General features: G+C 41.0%; 2 protein-coding genes across 7 annotated transcripts in view; one reads left to right on the top strand and one right to left on the bottom strand.

Moving 5' to 3' along the window:
• Positions 1-2,904: 2,904 nt before the first annotated feature.
• Positions 2,905-5,510, bottom strand: RPL15 (ribosomal protein L15). The gene is made up of 4 exons (XM_008709305.2): positions 5,431-5,510; positions 4,579-4,767; positions 4,117-4,253; positions 2,905-3,261 (listed from the first exon to the last, which is right to left on the bottom strand). The coding sequence occupies exons 2-4, from the start codon at positions 4,748-4,750 to the stop codon at positions 2,956-2,958; spliced, it is 615 nt and encodes a 204-aa protein (XP_008707527.1). The 5' UTR covers positions 4,751-4,767; positions 5,431-5,510; the 3' UTR covers positions 2,905-2,955.
• A 126-nt stretch (positions 5,511-5,636) lies between these two features.
• Positions 5,637-23,823, top strand: part of NKIRAS1 (NFKB inhibitor interacting Ras like 1) — a 31,459-nt gene continuing 13,272 nt past the window's right edge. For 3 of the 6 annotated variants that reach the window (XR_572986.2, XM_008709265.2, XM_040636870.1), the window contains exons 1-2: positions 5,639-5,825; positions 12,429-12,541. Coding sequence is in view for 5 of the 6 variants with exons in the window: in XM_008709265.2 (XP_008707487.1) it covers positions 12,448-12,541 (94 nt within the window). In the remaining variant the exon portion in view is untranslated. Of the gene's footprint in view, positions 5,826-12,428; positions 12,542-23,823 lie in introns of all 6 variants that reach the window. The other 3 variants (XM_040636869.1, XM_008709275.2, XM_008709257.2) reach the window with 2 other exon arrangements.

Genomic DNA, 23,823 nt, shown 5'->3' with positions numbered 1-23,823 from the left:
TTCGTTCTGCTGGCAAGAATGTCTTTAAACTCCTACCTAAATGTATGAAGGTCCAGGAAAACATAGTTTAGGTATGTGTCCAGGGGGGGAAAAAAAGGCTATGGTGTGCACACGGCTTTGCCTCTGCTACAGTCATTAAGTGCAAAAATGAAACTAGGTAAGAATACCATTTTTCCTATCAGACTGCCGAGCAAACTCTCTCTGCCAATACGTTGTTTTTAACTCTGCCATTCTACTTCTAGGAATTTATCCTACAGATAAACTGAGATATATACAAAAAAATTTTGTAGAAGCAACAGATTAGAAATAATTTTAAATGTTCATCAGAAGAGGCCACATCAAATTATAATGCATCCGTGATGAAATACCATGCAGTCCTAAAAAAGAATGAGGCAGCTCTTCAGGAAGTGATATAGAATAAGCTCTGAGATATGTAACTAAATGAAAAAATCAACAATATATTAACATTTGGGTAAAGAAGTATGGCTTTTTTGTACACGTATGAAAGAATTTCCTGATGAAAATCCAAAAAACTGATCAGATTGATTGCCTCCAGAGGGGACCTGAAGAGACTTTTTCTGAAGGGCGACTGTCAACCCTAATTGTACCTTTTAATTTTTAGCCATGTCAATGTATTACCTAGTCAAAATTTTAACTGAATCTTATTGGGAGGATATGAATTCAGACAGCCACTTTGTGACCTTGAGCAAGTTGCTTCATCTTTGTGTGCTCACCAGCAAAAGGTTTATTAGTACCTGCACTTGTGGGGTTGTGAGAAACCAATAGCTCTATTTCTAAAGAAAATTTTAATTGATTTATGTTTTAATCACATTGATCTAGAAATATTAATGCAAACAGCAACAGCTTGATGCTTTGTCAGGGAAAGCCTCTAAGGTGACATTTAAGATCTGGGAGTTTTCCCATCCTAAAGGCATTAGGAGAGTGTGTAGCCTGTCTGAGGAACAGCAAGGAAGCTGCAGTATCCAATGAGAGCAGGACACGAGCCCAGTGGTGGTTAAGAGTATAAAGATCACGGAAGCTATGATTTCAGCTTCCAGCACTGGAATGACAACACTTAAATAGCTACAGTATGGAGAGCAAACTATAAGGTAGCAAGAACAGAAGCCAGCCCTTGAACACCAACCTTTAGCCTGAAGCCTCCCCCTCCTCTCCTTCCGAAATTTCGCATTCGGTTTGAAAAAACATTTAAATGGGTTTTTCTAATTCATGCAAGAACCAAAGAACCAAGAGAAAAAATTCTCAAGACTAAGTACTATACATTTTATTTTCTCTCAAAGTGACTGTTTCTGCTGTTACAATTTATTGTAGGTTAGGGTATTTGGCTTTTTAGTATTAGATGACAAAAGATAACAGGTCCGTTTTAGTTTAAGCATTTATTCGTTTAGTTGAAACAACCTCTACACACAAAATATATGGTTTAGGATCTCTTTTTGAGTGGGAAGGAATTAGGTCTCAAGAGGTTTTGAGCCTTTTTCTGGAAATCATTTAACTGAGCCTAAGACCCCTGAAAAAATGTAAAAACTGGCTCAAGGAAACCAGCAATTAGCTTTTGAACTCAAACTACGGATTGTCAGCAAACTTAAAATTGGGGCAATTCCTCTCTTGTATTTCCTACACACTCGAATTCACCCTGGGAAACAGAAACCTTGTCTACTGACAGAATGGAAACAGAATCATGATATACTTAACATCAAGGTGGGCACAATTGATGGGCTGCCAAGTTTATGGAATGGCAAAGATTTTGAGGGCTTTGAGTAAGGATAAGAAAAATGACTGTGGATAACACGTTAAGGACTAGATTGGAAACTACAGACTTGTACTGACACCAACTACATGACTTTTCTCAATAGCCTATGGGAATGGATAAGTGAGTTGACCCAAGATGATTTAGGACTTGGAATGAGCAATGATGTACTTCTAAAGCCAACCCTATCCGCGCCCCCCCCCCCACGGTGGCTAGTGGATTCATAATGGTCATAAAGACCATGGATAAAGTATTTAAAATTCTGATCAAAGTCAACTTTAATTTTTTATCCTCACACTTAAAAGGTTATCTGATGGCCTCCAGTTTCCCACTTCTAGCATTGGTTACTAGCTTAAAAATCTTAGTCTTCTCATTTACCTAATGTTCAATTTCCATCAGTTTTCATAGACCAGAGTAAAACCACTGACTGACTGCTTTATAGGAAACTCAGTATTCTACAGATCCCCCAAGTCGTGGGATAGAACCAGGAACCTCCACATTTGCACTGTGGAGACCAAGGCAATTTTGCTTTGGTTAAGCAGGATTTATTTTCATTTTTAAGAGACTCCTCCTGTAACAGGTAGGTTTGTTCAATTTTCTTTAAAAAAAATGGTGGCTTTCTTTTAAAGTATTCTTTCCAAAACAGCAGTTACATAAATGGAATATTTAATTCAACCTAAAAATGTGGTTCCTAGGTAACACTGTTCTTCATGTGATCATGATTAAGATTAGAATATTCTTCACACATTTCCAAGCAAAACCCAGTTTTAAAAGCTTTCTTTCCAAACCCCTAATAACAGCTATTTGAGAGTAAACCAGAGCATTACATCACCCCAATGAAGCTGTAGGTTTCATTACATGCACCAACAAATCTACATGGCTAGCTTCTGCATTCCACTTTTACAGAATTTATTTTACACCTATTATACCAAACAGCATCTTCAACACGGACATATAAACTCCCTAATAAGATAAAACAAAGACAAAAGCGTTTATCTTATTAGAAACAAGATACACCATTACTTATAGTCTTCAAACATTATTGCACTTTAACTTTCATAATTTGACAATGCATTCATGGAACAATCTGCAGACAACTAAATTTAACAGACAAATTAAAGAACACTTTTAAGCAGGCATGACTGTCCTAAATTGTTTATTAGGTAAGAATTTTACAAACATTACTTATATTAGCGGTAACGGTGGAGTTGGAGAGTATTGCGTCTTCTCCATGCCGCACGGCGAGAACCACCAATAGTGTGGTGGAACTTGTGACCCTTTCCAAGGCCACGGCTCTTGCGGCCTGCAGATGTCAGCCCTCGCATCTCCCTGTGCTTGTGGACTGGTTTGGTGATCCACTGGGTATCAGGATTTCTTCTGATAGCTTTATGGAATGGATCAATGAGGATAACCTCAAAGAATTTGTATGTAGAATCTTCGCCAACCCAGTAAGAATTCAAGACTCTCAGAGCCCCGCAGTGGCGTCCAGCTCGCTCCTAGAACGGGAAACAAGGTCAGCCTCCATTTCCCATAGTAGGAAATTAGGAAGTAAGAATTCCTTTTTTGTTTACCACACTAGACAAGAGACTAAGGCTATTCACCTAACTACTTAAATATTTACTAAGCATCTTCCCAGAAGCTAGGACCCCAAATACGATGAGACTTACTACAAACACATGAAAACATTCTGATTTGAAACCACTGCCTATTATCATCCTCTCCCTGACCATGACACAAATATTAGTATCTGACTAACAGAATTTAGGAACCTAGTCCTTTTCTAATACAACTGAGGGATCGGCAAACTTTTCATACAAAACTTTAATAATATTTAGCATATTATTTTAGGCTTTGCAGGCCACAATGGTCTCTTTAGAGTATGTCATCTTTGCCTTTTAAAAACAAAAATAAATCATTTTTAGTTTACAGAAGTCAACAAACCCATGTTTATTAACCTCTGGGACAAAGCACAGCTTCATTTACTAACCCAGAAAGACAATTTACAACTGAACATCGAAAATTAGCCATATGAATAAATGCACAGCTTCTGTAACCTGAAGAGATGTGCTCTTCAAGACAAAGGTTACTGCCCTTCAAAAGCTTAGGTTCCAAGGTTTACACTAACCATAAAACACTTTCCATTATACACAAGCAAAGACAGATTAGTAACAAAGACTAAGACTTTGACAGCAACACTTTTTACTAAGACTACTGAAGTGAAAATCACAAACCCCATTTTAAACACAGGAGGGCTCACCTAGGTACAAGTTAACAATCAGAAAATGTGCTCAAATCCTTCTTCACCATCTCCAAGAGGTGACTGATACAACTGCTACTGAAAAATCACTTACCTCTGCAACAGACTGAAGGCTTCGGGCAAACTTTAGCTGGTTAACACCATGATGGACAGGCTTGCCGTAGGTAGCACCCTTAGGAACTGGGCGTTTGCGGCCACCACGACGCACACGAATCCGATATATGACATAACCTATACAAACAAATTTACAGTCGTCTTACAAAAGCTGTACGGATGAAGACTGAGTAACTTGCTACTAAATGCTGCAATGTCGAATATATTTTGGACAATAAGCCAAATATTATATATCTGAAGGTAACATAAATGCCCATTTAAGACTTACTCTAAAAACAAACGCATTCCAGTGTTTTTCCGAGTACTTTATGATACAGGAAGAATAACGTCTCATTCCCACTCCACACTGAGATGTTGGGGCCATAGTACCTCTAATTACCAGTTTTCTAGCATTTCCCCAAGAACACAGTTTTATCCAAGCATCCATGCAGAGACTACTCACCTTGCTTGGCCTTGTACCCCAGCCTGCGCGCTTTATCAGGCCGGGTTGGGCGGGGGGCCCTGTGGAGCGCAGAGAGCTGGCGGTACTGCCAGCAGCGCACCCTGAGAAGAAAGCGCATTACATCGGACTGCTTCTTCCTCCATAACTCCTGGATGTACTTGTAAGCGCCCATCTTGGCCTACCTTTGAGCTAAAAAACATCATGCATTTAGAATATGAGACGATCGCGTCCGTCCATCTTAGTTCCCCACCAGCCACAAGGAAACCAATGACGCTGAAAATGGCTCTTCGGGAACCGCTGCGAACCGCTGCGCCCTAGGAAAGCAGCACTGTCACCTCTGCGACCCCAGCGCGCAGCAGCGTAGGGTGGGTCTCGGTACATTTTTGTTGGATGAATGAATGGCGCTAGACTCGGGCATTGAGGAGGGCTCATGAATGCGGCAGGCGGCGTCCTCAAGAGCCTGGCCTGCAAAAAGACCGCGCCGATACCACAGAGGAAGGTGCTGTAGTCGTTACCACTGAAGGATAACTCTCGAGGAAAAAATCCCTTACTGCACCCAATCCACAGGCCCTGCTTTAGGACCCTCTAGGCCCGGCCTTCCATCCCTCAGCCCCATGTTTCCTTTTCCTTCACGCTCCAGGCCCCGCTCGAATTCGCGCCGCCATCACATCACCACCCCAGCCCGCCCCGGGGGCCGCCTCTCCACGTCCGCGCAGCCCCGCATCCTGATCGAACTCGCGCCGCACAGGAGGCAGGAGGAGTTCCGAGGACGCAGGGTCCCCGAGTCTGGATGGCTGAGACTAAAGGAGATGAGCGGCGGATGCAAGAGCGAATCCCACCAGCACAGCCTACCTGATGGCTGCCGCCGGACGGAAAGGAAAGAGCCTTTCTCCCACAATCCCTTTTGGGCTCCTCCCCCACAGCGGCGAGCCTCTTTCCGGTGGAAAGCTGAGGCTCCCACAGCCTCATGGGACATGTAGTTCCGGCAGCGAGTCCGGTGGGCGGAGTTCGGCCGGGATTGGGCGCAGCCTCCCCTATTTCCCGCCCCCTGGTCCTCAGGATTTGAGTTTGAGAGGCAGGGGCGGCTCAAAGGGCGAGAGTCTTCGGCTAGGCCTCGGCCGGCCAGCGTCCAAGGCCGCTCTGCCCCCGGGAGGAGGCAAGTTGGGGGCGGGGCTCAGGTGGCCAAAGCTGGTCGCGGAGCCGCTCTGCCAGAGCGCTGCTGTCTTGGAGCCTGCGGAGGTTTCCAGGTTTGTGTCTTGCGGTACAGGGAACCGCTTTACGTACCACAGGCTCCTCATCTGAGGAGTTGCGGCGGGTTCCCCAGTGCGGCGCTATCCATCCCCCTTATCCCACTAGAATGGACCCCCGAGACGCTCTGACACAGCCTCGCGACGCTGCCCCAGCACCACATAAGACGTTCGTGCTGTCAGGGCTTCGCGGGTGGGGGCGCGCGCCCCGTCTTCGGGCTCGAGCCTCCGCAGGCCCCGGCTCCGAGGGATTTTGCCCTAAGGAAGGGTCAGAGGGTGGGGAGCTGGGGGGCTAAGGAGGGGAGGGGAGCGCGGGCGGCTCGGCGCCTTTTCATTTCCGTACCTTTCCTGCGTACCGACTTGGTCACAGGTTTGCTACGCCAGAACCAGTTTTTTTTAGAAAGGCAAAATATTTTTGTGCCTGGACCTGGTTGGCAGGTACAAGCGTTTTGGGAAGAAATGCTGAGAAAATGCTGGCGTTTTGTGTTGAGTTCTTTATTGAAAAACAGTTTACCAGTTTTTTGCGTCTCCGGAATGTTTTCATCTTTTGATGCAGTCATGTAGTTTACTGGGTTTGGTTTTTACCCCCTTATTTCCTATTTTCCTTTTTTTTTTTTTTAATCGTAGCTTTACCATTCCAGGAGTCCTCACATGGTTCATTGATTTATTCAGCAAATATTTATGAAATGCCTGATACGTGCCAGGTAGTGTCCCAACTGCTGGGGATGCAGCAATAGTGAACGCACAAATTCTAGCTTTCTTGGTAATGGGCAATAAACATAAATAAGATATATATTATGTTCGGTAAAAAGTACTGAAGACAAACATTAAGGGGAGGGAAAGGATAGTGAGTGTTGGGATGGGGTGTCAAAATTTTGGATGGAATATTCAGGCTTAGTCTTCTTGAGAAATAACATTTGAGAAAAAAAACCTGAAGGATGTGAGCCTTGGAGATTTGGACTGATTGAGATAAAAGGAAAAGTGTGGAGGCTGGGGTATGTCTGGATTCATACAGAAACAGCATGGAGGCAGTGTGGCAGGAATCAACCAAAAGGGAAACTAGCACATGACATCAGAGAGGTGAGGTGTTCCTAGGGAGGACTTCTCACACTGCCCGAGATCAAAAACTATTGGAAGATTTTAAGCAGAAGGGTGACTTCTTGTGACTTACATTTTTGAAGGATTATCTGGATTGCAGTTTTGAGGCCAAAAGAAGGGAAAAAGGTGAAGCAGAGAGAGTAGGAAGTTCTTTTTGCTAATTAGTATTAGTTCTTTTTGCAAATTACAGCAAACTTTTTGGCTTAAAATAACACAAATTTGTTGTCTCACACAGGTCAGAAATCTCCGTAGGCTAAAAATCAGAGTGCTGTGTTCCTTTTAGAGAAGCTAGGGGAGAATCCATTTGCTTGCTTTTTCCAGCTTCTTTCTCTCTCTTTCTTTCTTCTTTCTTTCTCTCTTTCTTTTTCTTTATCTCTTTCTTTCTTTTTTCTCTTTCTCTTTACTTCTTTCGTTCTTTCGTTCTTTCGTTCTTTCCAGATTTTATTTATTTATTTGAGGGAGGAAGGTGGCACCAGAGCAGGGAGGAGCAGAGGGAGAGGGACAAACCGACTCCATGTTGGGCAGAATCGGTGGAGGGGCCAATCCAATGACCCTGAGACCATGACCCTAGCCAAAACCGAGTCAGATGCTCAACCAGCTGAGCCACCCAGGTGCCCCTGTTTTTTCCAGGTTTTAGAGGCCACCTGCATTCTTTGGCTCCTGACCCCTTCCTTCATTTTCAAAGCCAGCAGTATAGCATCTTCATAACTCTGTTTCTCTTTATGACACACTTTTCTCCTTCTTATAAAGACACATGTGATGACGTTGGGTCTACCCAGATAATCCAGGATAGTCTCCCCATCTCAAGAGTCTTAATTTAAACACAGCTGCAAAATTCCTGTTACTGTGTAAAATAAAATACTCACAGGTTTTGGGGATTATCACATAGACATCTTTGAGAGACCAGGTGAGAGAAGTTGCTGCCTCTGACCACTCCATTAGTGGTGGAGGTGGTAAGTGGTCCAGGATGTGTTCTAAAGGTGAAGGCTTTACTGGTGAGTCAGATGTGGGGTGTGAGAAAAATGAGTCAAGAATGATTGGCTATAAAAAAAAAATTAAAAAAATTAAAAAGGGGTGCCTGGCTGGCTCAGTCGGTAGAGCATGTGACTCTTGATCTCAGGGTCATGAGTTTGAACCCTTGTTGGGTGTAGAGATTACTTTAAAAAAAATGACTACAAAGTTGGATGAATCATTTGGAAAGGAGTTCTGGCAATGCAAATAATTGCTGCTAATTTCTTAATTAGTTTTTGTAGTTTTGTTTCTTCATTTGCAATTTGCAGATTTTCAGTAGTTTTGCAAGATTTGGATTGGTATTTCCAATTGATTCCGAGATTCCTGATGGCAGGTGTCATTTCTGGTCTCCCCCCCCCCCGTTTGTCCCCCATGCCTGGCATTATTGTAAGACCTCAGTAAATACTTAATGAATAAAAGAATGGTAAGCTGGAATCTGCTTATTATATTTTATTATGTGCAGTATTGTTTATAAAACCTTTTAAATGTATGTTTATGTAAAATTATTGATATATGGATAAGTAAAAGTGTTGCACACAGTACCTGATGTTTGCATAAATAAATACACAGTGTGGAAGTTTCCTCCACGTGAGGCTTCATAATATAATCTATAACATCTCTCTATGATGATAAGTGTTTCAGTATTAATATTGTTTTAGCATAAAAAAAGTTGTGTTTTACTTATAAAAGTAGAATGATTTCCTTAGAAAAACAAGTACTGACAGTTTCGGGCAGCTGTTCCTAATAGCTCTTTAAAGGGGTTATTGACCAAGCTCAGTGTTTTCCATAGGAATGGATCAAGTCACGTTTTTATTCTCTAGAAACATTGATTAGCCTGGAAAGCAAAGCAATATGCAGTTAAGACTGCATTGGATTTTGCCTGTTAAGCCTGTTCTCTCAAGTCATTTATATCGGATGAGAATTAATAGGTCACAGATTGAATTTTATTGTCCAGCAGTTACTTAGGGTAGGGACTGTACCAAGTAGTTCTAACTAGTGCTTTACATTAGATACTAGCTGGGGTGCCTGGCTGGGTCAGTCAGTTAAGTGTCTAATTCTTCAGCCCAGGCCTTGATCTCAGGTTTATGAGCTCAAGCCCTGCATTGGGCCCAATACTGAGTTGGAGCCCACTAAAAAATATTAGATACTAATTTTTTTAAATAATACTTTAGTTAGCAGGTTGCTAATCTTCAGCTTTAGGTAGTATTACTGTTTCCCACCTGAAGACAACTAAGAACCTAGAATGCTTCAGCTGTGCTTTGATTAATCACATTTATCCTTTCATCTTTGTTTTGTTTTTGATGGTGTAAAATATTTAACATGGACTATGTTGTTTTATCTTCTTTCCTTGTAAAATACCTTAAAATCCTTACCGAGTGTTTGAGTAAACTCTATTCAGTTATTTTTACTGTTTGCCCTTGATGGAGATTCTCTGATAGACCGAAACAACTCCTGCAGTTTATTTATATGCACACATACATAAAAAGTAATGTATATTTTTAATACACTTCGTCTGCTAATCCTAATATCAGTGAGTGATCAAAGTGCAATTATAGTATGCTACTTTTATTTTATTTTATTTTTTTTTTTAAAGATTTTATTTATTTATTTGACAGAGATAGAGACAGCCAGAGAGAGAGGAAACACAAGCAGGGGGAGTGGGAGAGGAAGAAGCAGGCTCATAGCAGAGGAGCCCGATGTGGGGCTCGATCCTGTAACGCCGGGATCACGCCCTGAGCCGAAGGCAGACGCTTAACCGCTGTGCCACCCAGGCGCCCCTATAGTATGCTACTTTTAAAGCAAATATGTTAATACTACTTCCAAAGACTGGAGTATTTGATTTCTGGATTTCTCAGGATTCTGTTGGTTTCAGCATTTTCCCAGTTTGCTTCAGTCCCCAGAACTCCTATTTGCCTACCTTTTACGGGGAGTGTATTGCTATTAATAATTGGGATTTTTTTTTTTTTCTTTTAACTACCTGGTTCACTTAACTACAACATGTACCTGCCCTTTTAAAGCACTTGTGTTTATTTGAAGATTGATATAATGTGTGGTAAAGGGACATTTTTTGATTGAACAGGAAGAGGAGAGAAGGTATTTAGAAATTCTGCTAAGACTAAGACATTTTCAGAGGAAGGGAAATAACAATAGAAAAATGAGAATTTAGATTCCAATAGCAGCCTTTTTTGACAACAGAATTGTTCTGTGCTGCCAAGATTTTTCTTATCCTCTGACAGATTTCTTTTTCATCCTCTTGGTTGGTGGTACATGGGTAAGTGTCAACTTCCTTTAAATTTTAACTATTGTCATTAAAAATCCTTCGAAAGAAAGATCATGATATCATAAACATATATAGGAGACCACAATATGCAGAAAGAGTAGAATCCTACGATAAATGAAATGACATTAGATTAATCATAAATTCAGATGTAGAAAATCTTTTAAAGTAGTCCATAGTTGCTGACATAGGATATATCATACCATAGATGATCAGTGTGACACAGAGCTCTCCTCTTAGAAATAAAGGCTGAGAATTTTTCTATTACAGTTATGTTGAAAATATATTTAAAAAAAAAAAAAAAAAAGAGGTGCCTGGCTGGATCAGTTGGTATAGCATGTGACTGTTGATCTCGGGGTCGTGAGTTTGAGTCCCACGTTGGGCATAGAAATTACTTAAAAATATATATATGTGTGTGTGTGTGTGTGTGTCCCTTAAGAGAAGTAGTTCTCATAGAAATAAGTGATAAATATTCTTGGGAAGGTTTGGAAGGATCCCAAGCATGCCACCAGGAAATAATGGCTACATTATATTAAGTGGTGATTATTTCTCTACTGGTAAAATGTAGTGTACTGCTCCGGAAATGAGTGCAGCGTTATTACTGTGCTACAATAATGGTATCAGTAAAATTTTTCCTGTCAGCAGATTGGTGTTGTGGCTAATTTGGGTCATAAAATATTATGGACTTTTGGGGTGCCTGGGTGGCTCAGTCGGTTAAGAGTCCAACTCTTGGTTTCAGCTCCGGTCTGATCTCAGGTTCGTTCGATCGAGCCCCATTTTGGGTTCTGCGATCGAGCGTGGAGTCTGTCTAAGATTCTCTCTCCCTCTCCCCAGCATGCTCATGTGCGCCCTCTTTCTAAAATAAATAAGTCTTAAAAAAAAAAAAAAGGCACAAATTAAAAAAAAAAAGAAAAAAGATTCTCTGCCCTTCCCACCTTGGCTCACGCACTTGCTTGCTCTCTCTAAAACAAACAAATAAATAAATATTATAGACTTTGAGAAAATAGAGTTATGAGAAGTTCATTTGTTGCTTAATATTTTTGGCGTTAAACAGTACTTATGTACAACATGCGTATACAGAAAGGTACGTGACAGCCCTTTGAATGCTTATCTGAACTTTCTTGGTGTAGTTGTTTTCTGACTTCAAGGAGTTGCGGCATCCCTTTTAGTCAGTTATTGTATGTTCTACACTTCTAGATAAGAAGAGAATTGGGGAAAATAAGAAGGTGGTGGAGATGGCAAAAGGCAGTGTGGAAATTTAAATTCTCTTATCAAGTTATTCTATTCAGTGAGCTTTTTTTCCCCTCTCTGCCCTGGTTTACATTATCTTGACTTCTGGAAAATAAAAGCTTTGAGGGAAATTAAAGAGAATGCTACCCGATTTTGCTCTTCCTTGGATATGTTAGGATGAGCGATTTTTCTAGCACTAAGAAGCGTGACTCGAGCAGCTGGGTGGTTCAGTCGATTGAGCATCTGCCTTCGATTAAGGTCATGATCCCATGGTCCTGGGATTGAGCCCCACATCTGGCTCCCTGCTCAGCGGGAAATCTGCTTCTCCCTCTGCCTACTGCTCCCCCTGCTTGTGTTCTCTCTCTCTCTCAAATAAATAAATAAAATATTAAAAAAAAAAAGCGTGACTCAAAAAGAAGTATGACAAAGAGACCCCATTGTGGCTACCAAAATCCAGTTTTTCATTCTCCTGAGAAAAGACCGATGGCATTAATAGCATTAATGTTTCTCTAAAAATCATGTCCATTCTCTATCCAAATTTTTGTCTTCATGCCTCCTTAAATTTTTGCTTAAATGTTATTTTTTTCCCAGGTAAATATTGATGAGCAGGAAGTGACTTTCAAGGATTGGTTTCATCTAGGATTTGATTTAGATTCCTGTAGACTTAATTAGTGTTGAAATATTCTTTGTATAAAATGTTTTTTTTCTTTTTGAAAATAAACATGTATTCATATCTCCATGTATTCTTGTGTTTATCTAGATTACCTCTGCAAAAAACATATAAGAAACTGGTAATACTGATTGCTCTAAGGGAGCAAATGGGAGACTAGGAATGGGGTTTGGAAGGATACGCCTTATTGTATATATCCTTTTTTATCTTTGGAATTTCCCCCTGTGTATGTATGACTTATTTAAACATAGAAAAAAAAGAAAAATGGTTGAATCAAACAGTATACAGTTTCACAGATCTTTTCCTCTCTTCACAGTGATATATCCTGAGAGAAGATGGGAAAGGGCTGCAAGGTTGTGGTCTGTGGCTTGTTATCTGTGGGGAAAACAGCAATTTTGGAGCAGCTTCTTTATGGGAATCATACTATTGGTAAGATTATTTTTTTCTAGTTTCTCTGCAGGTTCTGGGAACTGCTCAGGGTCTTTTGTTGGTCATGCTAACCTAAAGATGGGTGATGGTACACAAAAGTGAGGTGTGATCCAGAAAGACTGAAGGTTTGAAGATGTCAACAGAGATTGAAAGGTGGAGGGAATAGGGGAGAGAAAAAAAATGTTTGTTATTGAAATTCAAGAATATTTGCTGTAAGTTACAAAGGGTAGGAAAACAAATGTGTGTGCATATGTGCATATATTTACATAATGAATAGTGGTCTCAGTCATAGAATCATTGACTTAAGAATACACTGAATGATAATCTCTCATTCGTTTCAAAGACGACTTTCCAATACTGCTCTAAGTTTTAAAAGTGGAAGAAACAGCTATTTGCTCTAATACGACCTAATTTTGTGAATTGGATTCTCTCATTAATTTTTTCATTCATTGAGTTAAATAGTAAATACTTGCTGTGTCATACAGGCTGTAATAAGGCCTTTTGTGGGTGTAGAAGTGAAGAAGACCACATCTCTGGCTTTTTAAGGAGATCATCATTTAGTAAGGAAGACAGACATTACAGGTTAGAATGAAATGAGGTTTGTTAGATAAGTGGAACCATGGATCTTCAGAGTATTTATCTCAGGCAAGTAGCTCAGAGCACATTTCTATCTTTTATTAGCCATCTTGATTAGCTCTGCTTCTCTTCCACCTTCCCAAAATAATATTTAACAATTTTGGTTAAATCCATATTTGGTTTTTATTATCATGCTAGTGCTTGCAATTCTCAAACTTTTTGAGAACTTTTGTTTTTCAGAAACCCTCATCACAAATGCTGCACAATTGATTTCTCTCTCTCTTTTTTTTTTTTTCTTTTAGAGATGGGGGAAGGGGCAAAGGGAGAGGGAGAGGGAAAATCTTAAGCAGGTTCCAGGTGGGGCTCCATCTCACAACTCTAGGATCATGACCTAAGCCAAAATCAAGAGTCAGACACTTAACTGACTGAGCCACCCAGGTGCCCCTGCACTACTGATTCTTAATTTTTTTACCTCCTGATTCTAATTTATGCTTGTGCAAGAATAAATTATGCCCAGAGGAGAAAAATCTCTTTACCCTCTTAAAACCCCAAACAGGTTTTGTTTATGTAGGCTTTATCATTCAGTATTTTTACTGTGTTAGAAATTAAAATTGAGAAATTTAAAAAATACTCATTTATTACTTAAAATAATAACCTTATTACATGTTAAGGTAATATTTTTTATGAAAAATAATTGTATTTTCAAAAGAGTGAGAGAATGAGCATTGATTTACATTTTTTGAAAATCTAATGTTCAGCTTACTAGAAGGCAGCTGGATTATTCTGTCTACTTGCTTTTGTATTTAATCAGTTATGGTATATTTTTTTAGTTGAACTATATGAAGAAAACCTGGCCTCACACAGATAAATCGTTGGAAGAAGTAGAAGTATGTTAATAGCCTTTCCGGATAATTGTGGATATTCTTCTTTGCTATTTCACTAAAACTCAAGTGATGTTTACTTAAAGCTTATTGGAAACCACATTAGTGAACTTTTCCTACTCTGTTACAGTAAAATCTCATTGATCTATCTTGAACTATAAATGGGATTTTTACCTAACAGTGGTTTTTAAACATCATAAATTGGTCGTTTGAAAAATACTGGCTCACTGAGATAAGCAGATCTTCCAAATAACATTATGCTCACCAGTCTTCTCAGTATTAGGAAGCTATCAAGTTCATGGTGATGGATACAGTTCTCATTTTCACGCGAAAGGTCAAATTTTATCATTGACAACGAATAATGCCAGTTATATTCCTCAAATGATAGGCTCCCTTTATTCATTTTGAGAAAACATCTATCAAATACCCCAAATAACATAGTTTTCCTGTCATTTCTTCTTTAAAAAAATTGGGGGCACCAGGGTGGCTCAGTCGATTAAGTGGCTGCCTTCAGCTCAGGTCATGATCCCAGGATCCTGCACTGGGGTCCCCTCTACCCCTCCCCCTCCCTGCCACTCCCCGTGCTTGTATTCTTGTTCTCTCTCTCTCTCTCTCTGGCAAATAAAAGCTTTTTTTTTTTTTTTTAGGATTTTATTTTTTATTAAAAAAAAGATTTATTTATTTGAGGGGGAAGGGGTAGAAGGAGAGGGAGAGAGAATCCCAAGCAGACTCTAGGCGGAGTGTGGAGCCTGCCACGGGGCTGGATCCTGCAACCCTGAGATCATGAACTGAGCCCAAACCAAGAGTCAGCTGCTTAACTGACTGAGCCATCCAGGCGCCCCTGAGTCCTGGTTCTTAGGTCTCTTGTCATCTTCTTTAAGTTTACGCCCTCTTGGTGGAGCATATCTTCCAGGACTTTTTGTGTGTCAAAGAGTTGTACAAAGCAAAGGAGCATCAGGTGCTGACCATCCTTAAAATGCCCTCTGTACCTGGTACTACTTTGGTACTGCTATGCCAGTAGTAATTCTGGGACTTCTGAATAGTGTTATTTCCTGTTGTCCCTGTGATTTCCTGTACCTCTGTTTTAGGGTGTATTTTCTGGATCTGAGATCTTCCTCTCTCTATGATTATGTGCTAATTTTGATGGAGGGCTTCCTCAAATAGTTACCTGAAGAAATGTACATGACACATTATTTTGAGCCTTCAAATGTTTGAACATGTCTCTTACTCTCAAAATTAGAATTTTGATGGGTATAGAATTCTAGATTGAGAATAATTTCCTTTCAGAATTTTGCAAGCATTGCTGCATTATCTTTTCTTTTTTTATTATAAAATTCATCATACACATAGAAAAGTGCATAAAATGTATTAATGGTTTAATGAATAATTATAAAATAATCCTTTGTGTAATGTCCACACAGGTCAAAAACTAGACTATTGAGGGCACTCCGGTAGCTGCCATATATCTCTCTCTCCAGTAACAACTCAGCCCTTCCCTTGACTTTTGGTTAATCATTCCCTTCTTTATAGTTTTTCCATCTATATATGTATCACTAAATGATACAGTTCACTTTTGCCTGTTATTGATTTTATGTCAGTGGAATCATACTGTATAAATTCTTCAGTTTCTGGCTTCTTTTGCTTAACATAATATTTGTAAGATATATCTGTATTGTTGTAGGTAGCTGTGGTTTAATTTTCATAAAGGCTTGGGGTGCCTGGGTGGCTCAGATGGTTGGGCGTCTGCCTTCGGCTCAGGTCATGATCTCCAGGTCTTGGGATCCAGTCCCACGTCGGGCTCCCAGCTCTAGTGGGGAGTCTGCTTCTCCCTCTCCCCCTGCTTCTACTCTGTCTTGCAAATGAATAAATAAAGTCTTAAAAAATTTTTTTTTCATAAAGGCTTATGGTATTCTGTTGTATGAGTATACCTCAATTTATCTCTTCTCTTTTGATGAACATTTTGATTAATTCCAGTTTGGGCTATTAGAACTAATGCTGTTATGAACAGTCTTATACATTTAGCCCAGCTATTATGTGGACAATTTCTTTTTTCTTTTTAAGATTTTATTTCTTTATCTGAGAGATGGAGAGTTTGTGCACAGGCGTGTGAGGTGGGCAGGGGAGGGGGCTCAAAGAGGAAGGGGAGAGGGACAAGCAAACTCTGTGCTCAGTGTGTGCAGAGCTGACCCATGGGGTTCAGTCTCTCGACCCTGAGATCATGACCTGAGCCGAAATCAAGAGTCAGCTGCTTAATGGACTGAGCCACCCAGGTGCCCCATATGTGGACAATTTCTGGGTTATATATGTAGGAGTGAAATTGCAGTTCATAGAGGATGTGTTTTTTCAATTTTACCAGATTCTCTTCTTGCTTCTGGTGTTGGTTTTGAGAAGCCATTATGATTCTTGTTGCTTTGGTTGTGGAAGCTCTTGTAGGCTCTTTTCTTTGTCCGCAGTGTTCTGAGATTTCACAGTGGTGTATCAAATTAGTTTTCATCTGTGGTAGTGGGCACTCGGTGGACTCTTTCAATTTGGAAATGCGTGTTCTTCAGTTCTGAATTATGTTCTTGAGGCTTTCCCTCCTCTGTGTTCTTGTTCTCTTTCTGGAACTCTCTTTTGGATGCTGAACCTTCTGAACTAGTCGTCCGATTTTTAAATTTTGCTTCTATTTTTCATCTCTCAATATTTTGTTTCACTTTCTGAATTTTCCTCATCTTTATATTCCAGTCCTTCTATTGAGTTTTCATTTCTTAGTATCATGTTCTTATTTCATGATGCCCTATCTTATCCCTTTTAGTAAATATTGGGTAGTGTTTTTGTTTTCTTTGCATAGTCTTTTTATTCTAAGGTGCTTTTTTGTGATTTTTGGTCTCTCTTTTCCTCAAATATCTGGTAATCCTTGGTTATCTGCTCTTAAGAACGGGGAACTAAAAAGCTAATTGAAAGCTCGAAGTGTGAGGATAGGGTGTATGACTTGGAGCTTCACTACAGGGTGATCTGGTCAGGCATTTGTTGGAGGAACCCTATATGTTGGTATACTTAGGAATTTTCCTTTTTTACTGGCCAGATTCTTCTGCCTAAAGGATAAAGACCCGGCTCCAGTATTTTGGGAGTAGAGGGAGTGTGTAACTTAACTGCTTTCACTGTGGAACTCAAACCCAAGCCTACTCTGTTTTACCCTCTCCAGAGATTGCACCCTTAGTCCTCTGTTGATGTGGAGGAGGTGTGGCTGTTCGGTGTAGGGCGGGAGAGATGTAGACAGTGGTGGGAAGGGTCATGGCTTTAGTTGATCTCTAAAGTAATAAAATATCAAAAGGTTAACATTTAAGGGCAGAGGGGTGGGGGTAGAGGAGGAAAACCAGACTGGCTTTCGGTGGATAAAACATCCACCATGACAAAAGTCTTGTAATTTTTGCCTGTAACTTTTTTTGTAATCAAAGCCCAATAAGTTTATGTCTTAATAGAATAACCTTTAATTTCCTTAAGGTAGCTTTATTTATCACAGTATGATACATATATGCAAATCTATGAATAGTTTTCCTTTACTAAACATTGAACATATTCCTTAATATAAAGAATTATGGTGATAAAAGTAGATTTTTGGTTTCTCATGTTCCAGTCTGTTTATCATTACTTGATTTCCCTTTCAATCTAATACTTTATGAGGATTTTATTTAATACTTAACAGACATTTCATGTAAGGCACCTTTAACAAATCATTCTACAGATTTTAGGTTGTTTATGAAAACTATAGCAAGAATTTTCAAAAACCTATACAAGCATACCTCATTTTATTGTGCTTCATTGATACTATGGATACTGTGGGGGGGGGGTTGTTTGTTTGTTTTTACAAATTTAAGGTTTGTAGTGACCCTGAGTTGAGCAAGTCTATTGGTGCCATTTTTTTCCAACAGCATTTGCTCACCCTGTGTCTCTGTGCCAGATTTTGGTAATTATTGCAATAGTTCATACTTTGTTGTTATTTTTGTTATGTAGATGTATGATCAGTGGTCTTTGATATTACTATTGTAATTGTTTTGGCACATCAGGAACTGTGCCCATATGAGACAGCTTAATCGATAAATGTTGTGTGTGTTCTGACTGCTCCACCAACAGGCTGTTCCCCCATCTCTCACCCTCTCCTCAGACTTCCCTATTCTCTGAGACACAGCAATATTGAAATTAGGCCAATTAATAATCCTACAGTGGCCTTTAAGTGTTCCAGTGAAGGGAAGAGTTGCACATCTCTCACTTTAAATCAAAAGCTAGAAATGATTAAACTTAGTGAGGAAGGCATGTTGGAAGCCAAGATAGGCCGAAAGCTAGACCTCTTGCACCAGTTAGCCAAATTGTGAATGCAAGGAAAAGTTCTTGAAGGAAATTGGAAGTGCCTCTTCAGTGAACACACAAATGAAAAGAAAGTGAAACAGCTTTATTGCTGAAATGGAGACGGTTTTAGTGGTCTGAATAGAAGATCAAACCGGCCACAACATTCTCTTAAGCCAAAGCCTAATCCAGAGCAAGGCCCTAACTCTTCAATTCTGTGAAGGTTGGGAGAGGTGAGGAAGTTGCAGAAGAAAAGTTTGAAGCCAGCACAGGTTGGTTCAGGAAGTTTACGAAGCCATTTCCATAAGTGTAAAGTGAAGCATCAGGTGTGGTTACAGAAGCCGCAGCAGATGACCCAGAGGATCGAGCTCAGATCCCTGAGGAAGGTGGCTGTGCTAAATGACAGATTTTCAGCGTAGATGAAATAGTCTTATGTTGGAAGAAGATGCCATCTTGGCCTTTTATAGCTAGAGAGAAGTCAGTGCCTGGCTTCCAAGTTTTAAAGGACAAATTGACTCTCTTTTTAGGAGCTAATGCTGCTGGGGCTTTTAAGTTGAAGCCAGTCCTCCTTGACCATTGTGAAAATCCTAGGGCCCTTAAGAATTATGTTACATTTACTCTGCCTGTACTCTATAAATAGAAAAACAAAGCCTGGATGATAGCATGGTTAGTGGATATTTTAAATCCACTGTTGAGACCTACTGCTCAGAAAAGAAAGATTCCTTTCAAAATACTATTATTCATTGACAGTACAGCTAGTCACTTGAGCTCTGAGGGAAGTGGACAAGAAGATTAATTTTTTGTGCCTGCTTTTCACAACATCCATTCTGCAGCCCTTGGATCAAGGAGTCATTTTGACTTTCAAGTCTTATTATTTAAGAGATACATTTTGTAAGGTTACAGCTGCCATAGATAATGATTCTCCTGATGTATCTGGGCAGAGTAAGTTGAAACCTCCTGGAAAGGATTCACTATTCTAGATGCCATTAAGAACTTTCACAGTTCATGGGAACAAGTAAAAAATGTCAACATTAACAGGAGTTTGGAAGAAGTTGATTCCAACCCTCATGGATGCCTTTGAGGGGTTCAAGACAGTGGGGGAAGTAACTGCGGATGTGGTAGAAATAGCAAGAGAACTCGAATTAGAAGTGGAGCCTGAAGATGTGGCTGAATTGCTGCAATCTCATGATAAAACTTTAACATGAGAATTTGCTTCTTACGAATGAGCAAAGAAAGTGGTTTCTTGAGATAGAATCTATTTCTGTGATAATGTTTTGAAGACTGTTGAAATAACAGCAAAGGATTTAGAGTATCACATAAACCGATCAAATAAAAGCAGCATCAAGAGGGTGCCTGGCTGGCTCAGTTAGAGGAGTACGTGACTCTTGAGCTCAGGGTTGTGGGTTTGAGCCCCATGTTCAACATGGGTATAGAGATTACTAAAAAAAATATTAACTTTAAAAAAAGGCATCAAGGTTTGAGGGGATTGACTCCAGTTGTTTCTTCTTTTAAGTAAGCTCTACACCCAGTGTAGGGGCTTGAACTCATGAACCTGAGATCAGGAGTTGCATGCCCTACCAACTGAGCCAGCCAGGTGCCCCAGATTGACTCCAATTTTTTAAAGAAGTTCTGCTGTGGGTAAAATGCTATCAAACAGCATCACATGCTACAGAGAAATTCTTTGTGAAAGGAAGAATCATTTGATGTGCTAGACTTCATTGTTGTCATATTTTAAGAAACTCCCACAGCTACCCCAGCCTTCAGTAGCCAGCACCCTGATCAGTCAGCAGGCATCAACATTGAGGCAGGACCCTCCAGCAGCAAAAATCTTACAAGTCCCTGAAAATTCAGGTGAAGGTTAGCATTTTTTAGCAGTGAAGTATTTTTAAATTAAGGTATGTACGTGGTGTTTTTTTTAGACATAATGCTATTCCGCACTTAATAGACCAGTATGAAAGGCAGGTGCATGCAAAATGATCTCCAAAGGCTGAAGGAGCCATAAGACTGAAGAAAAAGGCCAAGTCAAGCTTGACAAAAATGGTTTATTAAAGGGACTTGCAGACAGAAGTGTGTCTTGGGTAGCTCTAAGTAGATCTCTGCAACCCTACCCCCCATAAGACCTGCTTTTATAGTCCTAGAGGCTGAGGAGTGCAGGCTGGGAGACTACCTGGGAAGAAATGTTTGAGAGTCATACTTGTATCTGCAGAGCAGATCGAGGACATTATACCCTAAGGGTCTAGTTAAGGGTATGGTTAAACAGAAAGAATGTGGGAGGACTGTGTTTAAGAAAGCTTCTGGTCACAGAATGGTCATCATGGCAGATTTGTCCAAGATGGCATTAGTTTGGTTCACACACTTCACCCCTCAAATCTGGCTCTCACAATCTCCCATGCCCACCTCTTCTGCATTATTCCCTGAGCCATCAGAGAGGGGCTCTTGGGAGTAGGTTCCTTTGCTAGACTGTGTTCCAGTTGAAGGCATAAACCACAGCAGTAATACAGATAGCAACAGGAGAAGAGACCTATGAAAAGGGGAGCAAACCCCATATCCAGCATGAATCCCATTGTAAACCATCCACATATGTCCATGTTCATCGCGGGAAAGGGTTTCCTTTACGAGAACATGAGAAGCAGCAGGCTAAGGATAAAAGAATAAATGTTTAGTAGGTACTTGTCTGGGGAGATTCTCTCCCTCTACTGAGATGACACTAGTGCCTTTGCCCTTTGTCGGGAGCACAGAGTTGGCCTGAGGTGCAAGACTAGATGGGACATACCAGACTTGTTGCCCTGGGGCCAAAGAGTCTGTACATGTAAAATTAAAGGTGGTGCAAACAATCATGAAAGGCAACTATGGAAAGGCTTATCTGGAATATGTATATGTTGACTGGGCCCCAACTCCAGCAGGAACAATGGGGACCACTTTAGCTCTTTGGGACATTTCTCACTCTGGCAAGAAATAGCCTATCATTCCAAGGGAAGTTGCCATTCTAACCCCCGTTCAATTCCCTCCCCCAGGAGGACGGGCTGAGGAGCCTGGAACCACAGCTGGCCCTGGCCTGCTATGAATTCAGCAACCAGTGTCTCAGTCCTCGTTTTCTGGATGGCAGTAGTCCAAGGCATGCTGGTTTTGGTACCTAACCATGCATTTGGGATGGTGCCACAGATGGTCTTAGTCGAATTTAACAAGTGTGTGGTTTCTGGCAAGACTTGTCTCTCCATGCAACTGTGGCTTCTGTAAAAGAGCTCGGAGTTGAGCTTTAAGAATGCCATTCTTCTTTTCAGTTAGCCTGGTGGCCTGTGGAATACAGGGTAAATGAAACCACCAAAGTATGTCCTCACATCATATCTAGTGAAATGTGTTCCCATATCACAATTTATCCTTTGAGGATATGTGTACATGGCAATAAGTTGTTCTAGGTCATTGATGGTGGCATTTTGATTGGCCCTTTTACAGGGAATGACTTAGATGAGCCCTGGCTGTATCCACACAAGTTAGGGTGTTCTTTTTCCCTTGATTCATGGTTAGTGGGCCGATATAATCAATTTGGCAGTCTAAAACCAGTTTGATCGTGTGATATACGTGTCTTGTGGTATGTGGAACGTCCCAGGTCTCAAATGGGAGCAGATCAGGCAGTTACTGATGCTGCTAGGATGTCAGTATAGCAAAGGGACATGCCAGCTCCCTTCACTGTTTCAACCCACCTTACATTGCAGTGCCCACTGTGCTTATAAAAGCATGGAGCCAGTTCTGAACTTTGCATGGAGGTAAGGGCCCTGATTTTTGCTAAGGTAGTCTGCCTCAGTATTCCCAGTGTGTGAGACAGGCCTATGCACTGAGACATGGAAAACAGTATGGGAGACAGCAGGGTCCTATATTCCATATATCCTTCCATAATTCTCCCCACAGTGGTTTCTCTAAAACTTTCCAGTCATCCTGAGCTCATAGGGCCCTTATAGGCAGCCTAACTATCCATGCAGAGGGTAAGGGCTCAGGGTTCGTGCAAACATACCATCTAGGCAGCTCTCATTTGAGCCCATTGGCTGCTTTTATTATCTGCAGTCTCAAACCAGATAGTATCAGTCTGGGGTGGGATTGTTCCTGCAGTTCAGTGACTAGGATTTCTTCTAGGAGAGCCATCCATATACCAAGCATCTTCAGGAATAGGGTATGTGCCTTCCTTTACTTGTGAGGGGGTCTCTGCAGGAGGCTTCTGGGGGATGGTCATTAAAGGTTTCATGTTCTACTGGCTCCAAAACACCATGTAATTCAGCTCCCAGGGGACTGTTGTCAGGAACACTCTGTTGTTGTAGGTAAGCATGCCATCTTTGCAATGTAGGGGCTTGTGTTATGGCAGAGGCCAGTCTTGTGAATATACAATCTAGCCACCCCATTATAGGCAACCCAGTCTGGACAGTTAACTGGAAGAGTGGAAGTTAGGGGCTCCACTTGTTGAAGGGCCTTATAGCTCCCTATACTTGTTGTTCAATAGGAAAATATCGTATCTTTGTTCCCTTCCAGAGTTGTGATTAAAAGTTCAACAGGGTTAACTTTCCATGCTGTTCCTGCCAAATGCCCAACTTGTCCCATTTGGCACAGTGGTCACATCTAGGGTCAAGGGGATACTAGGTAAAGGCATTCCTGAGGCCTGTACTTGAGTAACTAATAGCTTGGTCAAAGCCAGCTTGATGTTCTGCCCAGTGCCAATGGGCTTTTTCACCAGATGGTATAGAGGGTACAGGCATTGTGCTAAATTGGTCTCAAGGCCATATAGTACCCCCTAGAGACCTAGGAACGTTTGCAGTTGTTTAACTGTCTTAAGGATGGGAAACTGTTGGATCTTGTCAGTCACAGAGCCCAGTATGAGACACATCTTAACCTGACCAGGTAACCCCCAAAAGCTTGACTGCTGGCCCAGGGCCTTATACTTTTCTGTGGATTGATGGCACATCCTTGCTTGTTCAGATGAGAGCAGAGACTGTTCAAGTAAGACTCTTAACAGAAGTCTTCAGAGGTTAGCATCACATCATTGATATAATGGAACCTTTTAACTGTGAGTAGTGGTGGATATAAAGACAAATCATGAGTAGTCCTACCATGACAGATAGTAGGGCTGTGTAAATATCCTTGTGACAATACCTGGAATGCCCACTGTCAACCATCTCATGTGATGCAAAGAAACATTAAAGAAAGCATTGGAGGATGGGGGGCACCTGGGTGGCTAAGTCAGTTCAGCGTTGACATTTGTTTTCAGTTCAGGTCACCATCTCAGGGTTGTGGGATTGAGCCCTGTACTAGGCTCTGTGCTTAGCCGAGAGTCTGCTTGAGATTCTCTCTCTCCCTCTCCCTTTGCCCCCCCCCCACATGTGCTCATGTGTGCGTGCGTACTCTCTCAAATAATTTTTTTTAAAGATTATATTTATTCGACTGAGAGAGAGCACAAGCAGGGGGAGCTGCAGCCAGAGGGGGAGAGGGAGAAGCAGGGTCCCTGCTGAGCAGAGAGCC

The sequence above is a fragment of the Ursus maritimus genome, unplaced genomic scaffold (genome assembly GCF_017311325.1).
Source record: "Ursus maritimus isolate PB19 unplaced genomic scaffold, ASM1731132v1 scaffold_20, whole genome shotgun sequence".
Classification (NCBI taxonomy): Eukaryota; Metazoa; Chordata; class Mammalia; order Carnivora; family Ursidae; genus Ursus; species Ursus maritimus.
Note: the sequence above shows the minus strand (reverse complement) of the source record. Positions and strands in the feature narration are given on the sequence as shown.

Coding starts and splice junctions, on each gene's coding strand:
- RPL15 (XM_008709305.2), bottom strand. CDS start 4,750: ATGGGCGCTTACAAGTACATCCAGGAGTTATGGAGGAAGAAGCAGTCC. Junction 4,254..4,578: donor GGGGTACAAGGCCAAGCAAG/GTGAGTAGTCTC, acceptor TTGTTTGTATAG/GTTATGTCATATATCGGATT. Junction 3,262..4,116: donor GCCTTCAGTCTGTTGCAGAG/GTAAGTGATTTT, acceptor TTCCCGTTCTAG/GAGCGAGCTGGACGCCACTG.